Below are 11,727 nucleotides of genomic sequence, written 5' to 3' on the forward strand. Positions count from 1 at the left end.
GTTCCATTCATGGCAGCCTCAGGGGGCTGAAGATATTTGGCTTGTTCCCTAAGATCCTCAGAAACCTTTACAGATGCACAATTGAGAGCATCCTGTCAGGGGCAAACTGTCTGCCTTCCAGGACACCTACAGCAACTGATGTCAAAGAAAGGCAAAACAGATCATCGAAGACATCAACCGCACGGGTTGAAGTTATATTTGTTTTTTACATTTTATTTTCGTAGTAGTACAGAATTAGGCAGAACATGATTGCTCGCACACTCCAACACAGTAGGGGGCGGCATGCACCTTAAATGGTTGTTTGCGGACCGCCATGATATATAAAAGTACTCAGACCTCGTTGACTTCTCTTGCTTGTACAATGTTTTTCGTCTGCTAGTGCTAGCTAGGTAATAAATAAGATATTATCTTCGCTGTGTGTTACCTTATCAAAATGTCTGCAAAGAACCAGCGAGAGAACGAAAACATTGATGAGGAAGAGTCTACGCTGAAGGAGGAATTAAACAAAAAGGTAACGTTAGATAAATCCAGATTGTTGGTGTGGGAAATGAACAGATAGGCAGCTAAATTAGTCAGAATCGGAGTTTCTGGCAGCCAAATAGTACATATAAACTCTCAATTGCCTCAATACATGTTACACGCTCGAACTTTCCAAGCCCTCTTACTGGGGGAGCCGTTTCCGGTGCGTCAGGCATTAACCAACAGGGAGGATATCTCGTTAAATATGGTTTAAATTCGTTAGAATTACTAAATTATATTCGCATAATTTAAAATCTACAATACTGTGCTTGTGAGAAATGTAAGGACATTTTAAAACGAGTGTTTCAACATAGTAGTTATAACCACTACAAAGCTGATGCTAGCTAGCTACCTCTTCCATAGACTTGACTGATTGCTAGCAGCAGAGCCTTCTGGCTAATGTCATAGACTGGATCTAACGTTGTTTTACAGAGAAATCGGTCGAAGTACTTGTGTTGTTAAATTATTGTTAAGGCGTGTTTGGTTGGATTTGCTATCTAGAAAATTAAGATATCAGTGCTCAAGTTGGTCCAATGTTTTAAAAACAACTTGCTAGCCCCGTCCTGCTAACATATGTAACGTTATCTAATTTTATCCTAAGTAATGTTATTTCTCTGAACCGTTTTTTGTTGTTGACATTGACACGCTCTACATTTACCTGCTTATTCCCTGTCCATGTCATTTAGGGATGCGCTCCGTTTATACATCCATGAAGTCACTCACTAATTCTCCCTTCCGCCAATATATTCCATATTGCCCACTTCACTTCCTCAAAAGACACCAAAAACAAATATTCAGAAAGTGTTAATTTCGTTTACAGATCATAATCCAGCTCAAAACTAATAAGGCTGTTACACCACTTCCACCAACGCACCTGCAAGTTCCCGGACATTTCTGGGTGGAATGGCCCTAGCCCTCAACCTCCAATCCAACAGGTCCCAGAGGTGCTCAATGGGATTGAGATCTGGACTCTTCGTTGGCCAGGGCAGAACACTGACATTCCTGTCTTGCAGGAAATCACATACAGAACAAGCAGTATGGCTGGTGGCATGGTCATGTCAGGAAGGGTACCACATGAGGAAGGAGGATGTCTTCCCTGTAATGTACAGCGTTGAGATTGCCTGCAATGACAACAACCTCAGTCCGATGATGCTGTGACACACAGCCCCAGACTATGACGGACACTCCACCTCCAAATTGAAAACAGAGTACAGGCCTCGGTGTAACGCTCATTCCTTCGACGATACATGCGAATCTGACCACCCCTGGTGAGACAAAACCGCGACTCGTCAGTGAAGTTCACTTTTTGCCAGTCCTGTCCGGTCGAGCGACGGTGGGTTTGTGTCCATAGGCCACGTTGTTGAAGGTGATGTCTGGTGAGGACCTGCCTTACAACAGGCTTACAAGCCCTCAGTCCAGCCTCTCTCAGCCTATTGCGGACAGTTTGAGCACTGATGGAGGGATTGTGTGTTCCTGTTGTAACTCGGGCAGTTGTTGTTGCCATCCTGTACCTGTCCCGCAGGTGTGATGTTCGGCTGTACCGATCAGCTGTCCATTCTGTCTCCCTGTAGCGCTGTCTTAGGCGTCTCACAGTATGGCCACAGCTGCAGTACTCATGCCTCCTTGCAGCATGCCTAAGGCACGTTCACGCAGATGCGCATGGACCCTGGGCATCTTTCTTTTGGTGTTTTTCAGAGTCAATAGAAAGGCCTCTTTAGTGTCCTACGTTTTCATAACTGTGACTTTAATTGCCTACTGTCTGTAAGCTGTTAGTGTCTTAACTACCGTTTCACAGGTGCATGTTCATTAATTGTTTATGGTTCATTGAACAAGCATGGGAAACAGTGTTTAAACCCTTACAATGCAGATCTGTGAAGTTGTTTGCATTTTTACGAGTTATCTTTTAAAGACAGGGTCCTGAAAAGGGGATGTTTATACAGTTAAAATCGGAAGTTTACATACACTTAGTTGGAGTCATTAAAGCTCGTTTTTCAACCACTCCACAAATTTCTTGTTAACAAACTATAGTTTTGGCAAGTCGGTTAGGACATCTACTTTGCATGACAAGTAATTTTCCCAACAATTGTTTACAGACAGATTATTTCACTTATAATTCACTGAATCACAATTCCAGTGGGTCAGAAGTTTACATACACTAAATTGACTGCCTTTAAATGGTTTGGAAAATTCCAGAAAATGTCATGGATTTAGAGCTTCTGATAGGCTAATTGACATCATTTGAGTCAATTGGAGGTGTACCTGTGGATGTATTTCAAGGCCTACCTTCAAACTCCGTGCCTCTTTGCTTGACATCATGGGAAAATCAAAAGAAATCAGCCCAAAAAATGTGGACTTCAACAAGTCTGGTTCATCCTTGGGAGCAATTTCCAAAGACCTAAAGGTACCACGCGTACTATTGTTTGTACAGATGAACAAACAATAGTACGCAAGTATAAACACCATGGGACCACACAGCTGTCATACCGCTCAGGAAGGAGACGCGTTCTGTCTCCTAGAGATGAATGTACTTTGGAGCGAAAAGTGCAAATCAATCCCAGACAACAGCAAAGGACCTTGTGAAGATGCTAGAGGAAACAGGTACAAAAGTATCTATAGCCACAATAAAACAAGTCCTACATCGACATAACCTGGAAGGCCACTCAGCAAGGAAGAAGCCACTGCTCCAAAACCGCCATAAAAAAGCCAGACTACGGTTTGCAACTGCACATGGGGACATAGATCTACTTTTTGGAGAAATGTCCTCTGGTCTGATGAAACAAAAATAGAACTGTTAGGCCATAATGACCATTATGTGTGGAGGAAAAAAAGGGGGGGGGGGCTTGCAAGCCGAAGAACACCATCCCGACCGTGAAGCATGGGGGTGGCAGCATCATGTTGTGGGGGTGCTCTGCTGCAGGAGGGACTGATGCACTTCACAAAATAGATTGCATCATGAGTAAGGGAAATTATGTGGATATATTGAAGCAACATCTCCAGACATCACTCAGGAAATTAAAGCTTGGTCGCAAATGGGTCTTCCAAATGGACAATGACCCCAAGCATACTTCCAAAGTTGTGTCAAAATGGCTTAAGGACAACAATGTCAAGGTATTGGAGTGGCCATCACAAAGCCCTGACCTCAATCCCATAGAAAAATTGTGGGCAGAACTTAAAAAGCGTGTGCGAGCAAGGAGGCCTACAAACCAGACTCAGTTACACCAGCTCTGTCAGGAGGAATGGGCCAAAATTCTGTCAACTTATTGTGGGAAGCTTGTGGAAGGCCACTCGAAATGTTTGACCCAAGTTAAACAATTCAAAGGCAATGCTACCAAATACTAGTTGAGTGTATGTAAACTTCTGACCCACTGGGAACGTGATGAAAGAAATAAAAGCTGAAATAATCATTCTCTCTACTATTATTCTGACATTTCACCTTCTTAAAATAAAGTGGTGATCCTAACTGACCTAAGACGGGGAATTTTTAGGTGTATGTAAACCTTCGACTTCAGCTATGTATGTATGTATGTATGTATGTATGTATGTATGTATGTATGTATGTATGTGTTTTCAAAGATTTTCAGTCAAGCATGTTGCCATGATATGTAACAGCTGTTATTGACAAAAGGGAATATTAATCATAAATACATAGAACACGTTGCTGATCCATGTTTACGCCCCTGACGCAAACAGCACGACAATTGTACATTACAAATAGCCTACTAACCAACACTTCAGACTAAACTTTTTCAATACCTGGTTTACTGGTAGATGTCATAAATTGAAACGTATTTCCTAACCTCCCGGCTACCGATGTCATTCTTCTGTGAGTTGCTCCATGCCAAAACCAGTTGAGAAGTGCATATTCTTGCTGCCTGCAGACGATATTCTGTGGAAACTAGGCTGTGTGTGGCGCACAGTTGAATATATTTCACATGCTTCGCGATTGTGTAGGCTACTTTGTGCATGATTTCTCTATTGTACTACAGATAAATCATATTCCTCCACTACACTACTTTGATACGCATCAGTGGGGATTAAGAAGTGAGCATAATAGCCGTCTCAATGAAAACATGAGTGCACTGGTATTAGGGATGCTGTCCTTTCAGAATCAAAAACCTGTCACACACTGAAGCCCTATAGGTTCGCCACTGCGCAAACATGTCTATAATAGATATAAAGGCTGTTAAGATATTGTTTCAAGAAAGTAGTGTGTATATTTGGCCTGCAGACGCGGTTTTATGCTCTGACAAAATGGAAGCTAATTCTGAGTTGTTTTTTTTACCCGCTGGTCTCAGGAAGAAATTAGTCCTCACTTTCAAGACTGAGTACAAATGTATCCAACACAAGACCGAGACACTCTGTGGTCTCGAGACTGGACTTGAGACCTATATCGGTCTCGTACTACAACACATGCTATGAACGTCATATCAATCTGTTTCACCTGCACTACACGGAATGCAATAATATGTAAGAAGATTAAGTACACAATATAGGGTATGTTTTTAGTGATTGTATATTTCTAGATATGCTTTATTTAGTGTATTTGAATTATATTTACTAATATTGCAGGGTTGCAGAACAGGCGCATGCGCACTTCCTCAAAAACAATACTTCAAAAAACAACCGGATTCTTTCCAGACTACATTTTTTTCGGTTGCATGTAACTTTTTATGTAGACCTTTTTTGTACATACCTGTAATGACGGTAGTTGCTCAGTGAAACTCCCTTCTTTGGTAAGTACAGAACGTATTTTGACATGTATTAAGCTTGAAAAGCTGGTGAATGGCTGCTTCCGGGGCTTAAAGGAGACCGTCTGCTGTACCCAGATTCTGGTTGACCTGCCATTGACCTTACAGGGAAATTGGGAGAGTAAAGTCAATCTTTAGGCTAATAGCCGTCTCTCTTTGGTTGTGCCACCTTTTCATGAAAGTTCTCTGAACTGAACTCATGTCTATATTATCTGGGGGTTTTTTTCACTGAAAGTCATGTTTCTGCAGATCAAGGAACAGAAAATTGTGTTTGATGAGCTCTCCAATCTGAAGAAAAACCGGGTAAGAAGTGGTTAATAAAATGTAAAATCTAGTTTAATTTCTTTAAGGTGTGATGTTCCTGTGAAGGTAATGCTAATCTTGATGTATATTCCTTTCAGAGGGTCTATGTTCAACAGCCCAACAGTAACATATTCTTCTTGGCAGACAGAGGGCAGACTCTTGCTTCATGCAAAAGTAAGAATTACCATTTTTGTGTTAAAGTTTTGTTCTCTCTTAACCATTCTTTTTGTGAGATACACTACATGTGAACTTCTCTTCCCTCAGAGGAACTCGACAACATGAAGAAGGATATGTAGAATCTACTCAATCTTCGACGGAACTACAAATAAGGCCTTACTAGCTATAAATATGTGTGGTATTTGCTGTGTACTGAGCTTGTCCCCCTCCCAGCTTGTGCTGGAGAAGCATGTGCATGAAAACCTAAGGAAAAGAGGGCCTAACTCCAGTTGCAACATCACCAAAACAGCTTCAAATCCCCACTACCAGTGTCTGTTCTCTGCTCACGTACTTCACATGAGAGGTTGCCCTGCCCCTCAGCCAGCACAAGACCGTAACAGCAATGTATTGATGTGGAATGGAGAGGTTTTTGGAGGACTGTTATTGAGACCAGAAGAGAATGACACTGATGTTCTTTCCCACCACCTCGCAGCCTGCCACAGCCCTACAGAGATCCTGTCTGTCCTGGGCAATGTCCGAGGACCCTGGGCTTTCACTTATTACCAACAGGCTGGACACTATCTTTGGTTTGGGAGAGACTTCTTTGGCCGGCGAAGCCTGCTTTGGCAATATGATGCTGAGGAGAAGTCTTTGACTCTGACGTCTGTGGCTGCCTGTCTCCCTGGCTCTGACCGACCACCACAGTGGCAAGAGGTTCCAGCAGTTGGTGTTTACAGGATTGATCTGAGGGCGTTTGCAGAGTCTGGCTGTTTGACCTTTGAGGTTTATCCATGGGTTCACGCAGGCGATAATCTATCGTCTGTTAGTCATGAATCTAAGTGGGAGGGTCTACCAAGTTACACCTCAGCAATGATGAACAATTCATGTCTCTCCCTCACGTCTCCAGTTTGCCCACTGAACATGTCAATCCCTCAGTTGTTGGAGATAGAACATGATCCAAGCTTACAGTCCTCAGTTGAAGACCTGGAGGTGTTGCTAAAGTCTGGTGTGAGAGAGCCTGTGGTAAATCGTCTCATTGATGTTCTTAGTGAGGCCGTACGGAGGCGTGTGCAATGTCTTCCCTTTGATACACAGGTGACATCACCACTGACCAATGACCAGGCAGCAATTGCAATTCTTTTCTCAGGAGGGATTGATTCCATGGTTCTGGCTGCCCTGGCCGACCGCCACATCCCAACCCACCAACCAATCGATCTTCTGAATGTGGCATTCAAACTGCAGGAACCAAAAATTGTGAAGGAGTCTACCAAAAAAAGCAAAAAGCACAAAACAAAGCCAATGGATTCTAAAACTGACATTCCTGATTCCAATGTGTACAACCCCTTCGGCGTTCCAGACAGGATCACTGGTAGAGCAGGTCTGCAAGAGCTTCAGGACTTGAACCCAGAGAGAAGATGGAATTTTGTTGAAATCAACATTTCTCGGGAAGAGCTGCAGAAAATGCGCCAGGAGCACATCTGTCACCTGGTGCACCCATTGGATACCGTGCTGGATGACAGCATTGGATGTGCTGTGTGGTTTGCGGCAAGAGGAACCGGCTTCCTCATAGAAAGCAACGAAGAGAGGGGGTTCACATCATCTGCCAAGGTACAGTAGAGTATCAAATGGGTAAAATAATAAGGAACATTCCATTTACAAGTTGTGAATAAAGTCTGTTTCATATTCTAACTCCTTTTTTAAATTTGTTTAAAATAAATCAGACCCAATTAACAACCCTTCAAGTAAATTGTCTGTTCCACTGCTCTGTGATGGCAGGTGATTTTGACCGGTATTGGAGCGGATGAGCAGCTGGCAGGGTACTCCAGACACCGAGTCCGCTTCAAGACCTCTGGGCAAGAGGGTCTGGTCCAAGAGCTGGCCATGGAGCTAGGCAGAATCTCCACAAGGAATCTGGGTCGAGATGACAGAGTCATAGGGGACCACGGGAAGGAGGCTAGGCAAGTCTCGGTCATTAGAAGCAATCAGATTTTCCAGTACCAAAAATACACTACATGACAAAGTATGTGGACACCTGCTCGTCAAACATCTCATTCCAAAATCATGGGCATTAATATGGAGTTGGTCCCCCCCCCCCCTTTGCTGCTATAACAGCCTCCACTCTTCTGGGGAGGTTTTCCACTAGATGTTGGAAAATTGCTATGGGGTCTTGCTTCCATTCAGCCACAAGAACATTAGTAAGGTCGGGCACTGATGTTGGGCGATTAGGCCTGGCTCGCAGTCGGCATTCCAATTCATCCCAAAGGTGTTCGCTGGGGTTGAGGTCAGGGCTCTGTGCAGGCCAGTCAAGTTCTTCCACATGATCTCAACAAACCATTTCTGTATGGATCTCGCTTTATGCATGTCAAAACAGCAAAGGGCCTTCCCCAAACTGTTCCACAAAGTTGGAAGCACAGAATCGTCTAGAATGTAACTGTATGCGGTTGCATTAAGATTTCCATTCACTGGAACTAAGGGGCCTAGCCTGAACCATGAAAAACAGCCCCAGACCATTATTCATCCTTCAACAAACCTTACAGTTGGCACTGCATTTGGAAGGTAGCATTCTCTTGGCATCCGCCAAACCCAGGTTCGTCCGTTGGACTGCCAGATGGTGAAGCGTGATTCATCATGCCAGAGAACACGTTTCCACTGCTCCAGATTCCAATGGCGACGAGTTTTACACCACTCCAGCTGATGCTTGACATTGCGCATGGTGATGTTAGGCTTGTGTGCGGCTGCTTGCCCGTGGAAACCCATTTCATGAAGCTCCAGACAAACCGTTCTTGTGCTGAAGGTGCTATCAGAGACTGCTTGGAACTCGGTAGTGAGTGTTGCAACCGAGGACATGATTTTTATGCGCAAAAGCACACGCCGGTCCCGTTCCGTGAGCTTGTGTGGCCTACCACTTTGCGGTTGAGCCGTTGTTGCTCCTAGACTTATCCCCTTCACAATAACGGCACTTAGTTTAACGGGGCAGCTCTAGCAGGACAGAAATTTGACCAACTGCTTTGTTGGAAAAGTGGCATCTTATGACGGTGCCACATTGAAAGTCACTGAGCTCTTCAGTAAGGCCATTATACTGCCAATATTTGTCTATGGAGATTGCATGGCCGCGTGCTCGATTTAATGCAACGGATGTGGCTTAAATAGCCGAATCCACTCATTTGAAAGGGGTGTCCACATACTTTTATGTATTTGAATTAATGGTGATATGCTGGATGTTTTTGTTGGCCTTGTATAGGTTTCCCTATTTGGACGAGGATGTGGTGTGTTTCCTGAATGCCCTGCCAGTGTCTGATAAGGCAGATCTGTCCCTGCCTCAAGGTGTAGGGGAGAAACTGCTGCTGAGGCTGGCTGCCAAGAAACTGGGTCTGGGGGCATCTGCTCTACTGCCTAAGAGAGCCATGCAGTTTGGTTCCCGCATTGCAAAGATGGAAAACAGCCAAGAGAAGGCCTCAGACAAGTGCAAGAGACTCCTTACACCTTAGATCAGCATAACATTTAATCAAAACATTTTTTTTACACTTGACATAAAGCAACTAAGTCATCCTCTTAATTAGGGTCACAGTGAACTACAATATGAACAGACGTGTTAATTTCCAATAAATATACAAATACACATTTTGATTGTAATATAATTTGAATATTTTCAAAATATGTTTAATATTTAAGGCACAAATAAAGTTACAATTTTCTTCACATTGCCAATCTCAAACATGGCTCTGTGCACACTACGTCATATAAGACTTCACATCTTGAAGATTTTCTCTGAAGTACCGGTCACATTCAACATAGGAGGGCAGGTTTCCCACATCAAAACGGCCAGAAATCTGATGAATATACACAGGCTTTCTGTGGTGGGAAAAGGGAAAGTGTACTGAGAGAATGTATTGTTTTTGCAGCCATGAATGTTGATCCTCAATTTTGAAATAGTACCTTGAAATGAGCCATGACAAAAAGTTTCCAGGCGCGTCCTTTTCTTCGATTGGTGCTTCCTTTGACAAAAGAGCTGCTTTAGTTTAATATCAAGTGATGGATTAACAGCACCAATTAAGGAAATTACTGTTTACCTTATTTTCATCAAGAAAGGCATCCAATAGATGAAGGATTTTCTTGGAAAACAAGTAGAAACATGGACACTGAAAAAAAAAAAAAGGCATACACTATCGATAGGCGAATATGTAGAAACTGGAAGGTTTAGTAGCAAGTCGTGAATGCTTCTTGAGCTTATCAGCAAATAGATTACTTGCTCCTAGTTTGAGCCCTTAACATAAACCAAAGGTTTATATGCTGTGTTCAATGTTGCAATTATAAACATTCCAAAGTTAAAGTCTTGAGGTTGTATATATATTGTAGGGAGGGACAGAAAAGTGTTAGTCTGCACATACTGCTCTCCTTGATTTTGTCTCCGAGGGAAGAGGTTTCTCCTTCATACAGAGCACCCGAAGGTGTTCATCGACTTCCAAAATACCATACTTCTGTGTCTCTATGGGAGCAAATACAGAAATACAACTCATTAGGAAGGTGTTTGGTATACTATGTAATATGTAATGATAATCTCTCACAAATGTTATCCAGCTGGATGTGCTTCAAACAATTCGTGTGATTTGTGCAGCATTTGAAAGGTTTTAGTGTAAAAAACAGGATAGAGATACAAAATAGATTGAGTTCTTTGGGGCTACAGCTGGCATGACAACTTCAAAAGCACCTAATCTGACTTCACACTCACCCTCATCTTTACATTGGTAGGAAAGAACCAGACTGCTGTCTTCACACATTGCTTGCAGGTCAGAAAACTTATCTTTAACTTTAATGAGACTGAACTCTTCCTTGAACAAAGTGTCTCTGTGTGGAGAAGAGCCTGTCAGCATGAGTCAGTAAATGTTTTCTACATTGAGTCAAGTGAAGGCTTTTTCAAACTTACCCTCCGATAACTATTACATGGTCTTCGATCTTGAAGTGCTTGACTGTTATCTGAAGACAGGCGACGGCACCAAGACGGTCCTTGTGGAATACAAATGGTCAAATGTATAATTCATATTTGACCTGGGCAATGCACATGGATCAACATGAGACAACACTATCCCAGGGGATATCATGCAAGCTGACGAACCTCATTGCTCTTTGTTCCATCACTTAGGACTTTGACATTAGGGAAGTCCAGGGCCCACTCCTCAAATGCTTTGTGGTGAAGGGCATTGGTCTGTTAAGGTAAAAAGATAGTCATCGTTGACATTATCACCACATATCATAATCTCAGTCCTTTAAACATGAATTTAGGTATTTCGAAATTCTTAAAATATTTATTGGGTTTTACGTTCCAATGAACTGATGAATGCTGAAACTGTTGGCCAGGTAGGTGGAGTAAAATAATTCACATAAAATACTACCTCTAATGTACTTTGATACTTACAATGACAAAGACGGTGTCCACGCATCCAGTGGTATTCAAAGCTTGGACCCAGTGAGATATCAAGGCACAGTGCCCCACAGGAAGCAGTGGCTTGGCAATGCCAGCCAGATGTTTGAATCTTCCGCTTGTGTCGTTATCAACATCTCTCTGCAACCTTGTTCCATATCCCGCAGCGAGAATAACCGCTTTCATTTAAACAACCGTGCCAGAGTGGGCTGCTTAGCGTCAGTCACTTATTTAGCTATGTGGCTAAATAAGACGCTAGTTCAAATGTTGCTGTAAACAGTTACCTAAAAGCAGTGAGTTATAGGTCAAGTATACGTATCAAAGCAGCAATGATAACATACGACTTCACATCTGTGTGCAATAGTGAATACACGAACCTGTGTCAATCAGAATCTCATTCTTCCACGACGTAAAAAATCTATTTTGGGGGGAAAACCGACAGTGCGCTGTAGGTTACAGTACAAAGTCTCAACAAAGCAACGCCTTCAAAAGTAATTGAACAGCGCCCCCATATGTCACAAATTGGAAAACTTTATGAGGAGATCAGGGGTGCGTTCGAAAATTCACTCTGACTATCTACTA

General features: G+C 42.8%; 3 protein-coding genes across 4 annotated transcripts; 2 read left to right on the top strand and 1 right to left on the bottom strand.

The window, feature by feature from the left end:
- Positions 1-304: 304 nt before the first annotated feature.
- LOC110501555 (ASNSD1 upstream open reading frame protein) lies at positions 305-6,292 on the top strand. The gene is made up of 4 exons (XM_021579212.2): positions 305-511; positions 5,517-5,570; positions 5,669-5,744; positions 5,835-6,292. Exons 1-4 carry the CDS (start codon positions 434-436, stop codon positions 5,864-5,866), a joined length of 240 nt encoding a protein of 79 aa, XP_021434887.2. The 5' UTR covers positions 305-433; the 3' UTR covers positions 5,867-6,292.
- On the top strand, positions 5,848-9,427 carry asnsd1 (asparagine synthetase domain containing 1). The gene is made up of 3 exons (XM_036958928.1): positions 5,848-7,334; positions 7,503-7,684; positions 8,968-9,427. Exons 1-3 carry the CDS (start codon positions 5,919-5,921, stop codon positions 9,212-9,214), a joined length of 1,845 nt encoding a protein of 614 aa, XP_036814823.1. The 5' UTR covers positions 5,848-5,918; the 3' UTR covers positions 9,215-9,427.
- Positions 9,215-11,654, bottom strand: zgc:136439 (uncharacterized protein LOC678627 homolog). 2 transcript variants are annotated; one of them, XM_021579217.2, is made up of 9 exons: positions 11,523-11,654; positions 11,140-11,429; positions 10,840-10,929; positions 10,651-10,730; positions 10,456-10,571; positions 10,115-10,212; positions 9,797-9,865; positions 9,663-9,735; positions 9,215-9,578 (listed from the first exon to the last, which is right to left on the bottom strand). In XM_021579217.2, the coding sequence occupies exons 2-9, from the start codon at positions 11,329-11,331 to the stop codon at positions 9,475-9,477; spliced, it is 822 nt and encodes a 273-aa protein (XP_021434892.2). In that variant the 5' UTR covers positions 11,332-11,429; positions 11,523-11,654; the 3' UTR covers positions 9,215-9,474. The 2 variants fall into 2 exon arrangements, with proteins under 2 accessions (XP_021434892.2, XP_021434891.2); XM_021579216.2 differs by having other exon boundaries at positions 9,348-9,578; positions 9,663-9,721; positions 11,523-11,652.
- Positions 11,655-11,727: the final 73 nt, after the last annotated feature.

Source organism: Oncorhynchus mykiss, chromosome 22 (genome assembly GCF_013265735.2).
Source record: "Oncorhynchus mykiss isolate Arlee chromosome 22, USDA_OmykA_1.1, whole genome shotgun sequence".
In the NCBI taxonomy this organism is placed as follows: Eukaryota; Metazoa; Chordata; class Actinopteri; order Salmoniformes; family Salmonidae; genus Oncorhynchus; species Oncorhynchus mykiss.

Excerpts from the sequence above, each read along its gene's own strand:
- LOC110501555 (XM_021579212.2), top strand. The coding sequence starts at position 434 with ATGTCTGCAAAGAACCAGCGAGAGAACGAAAACATTGATGAGGAAGAG. Across the intron at positions 512-5,516 it reads AGGAGGAATTAAACAAAAAG|ATCAAGGAACAGAAAATTGT; the intron begins GTAACGTTAGAT and ends ATGTTTCTGCAG. Across the intron at positions 5,571-5,668 it reads CCAATCTGAAGAAAAACCGG|AGGGTCTATGTTCAACAGCC; the intron begins GTAAGAAGTGGT and ends TATTCCTTTCAG.
- asnsd1 (XM_036958928.1), top strand. The coding sequence starts at position 5,919 with ATGTGTGGTATTTGCTGTGTACTGAGCTTGTCCCCCTCCCAGCTTGTG. Across the intron at positions 7,335-7,502 it reads GGTTCACATCATCTGCCAAG|GTGATTTTGACCGGTATTGG; the intron begins GTACAGTAGAGT and ends CTGTGATGGCAG. Across the intron at positions 7,685-8,967 it reads GACCACGGGAAGGAGGCTAG|GTTTCCCTATTTGGACGAGG; the intron begins GCAAGTCTCGGT and ends GGCCTTGTATAG.
- zgc:136439 (XM_021579216.2), bottom strand. The coding sequence starts at position 11,331 with ATGAAAGCGGTTATTCTCGCTGCGGGATATGGAACAAGGTTGCAGAGA. Across the intron at positions 10,213-10,455 it reads CTACCAATGTAAAGATGAGG|AGACACAGAAGTATGGTATT; the intron begins GTGAGTGTGAAG and ends TTGCTCCCATAG. Across the intron at positions 9,579-9,662 it reads TTGTCATGGCTCATTTCAAG|AAAGCCTGTGTATATTCATC; the intron begins GTACTATTTCAA and ends TTCCCACCACAG.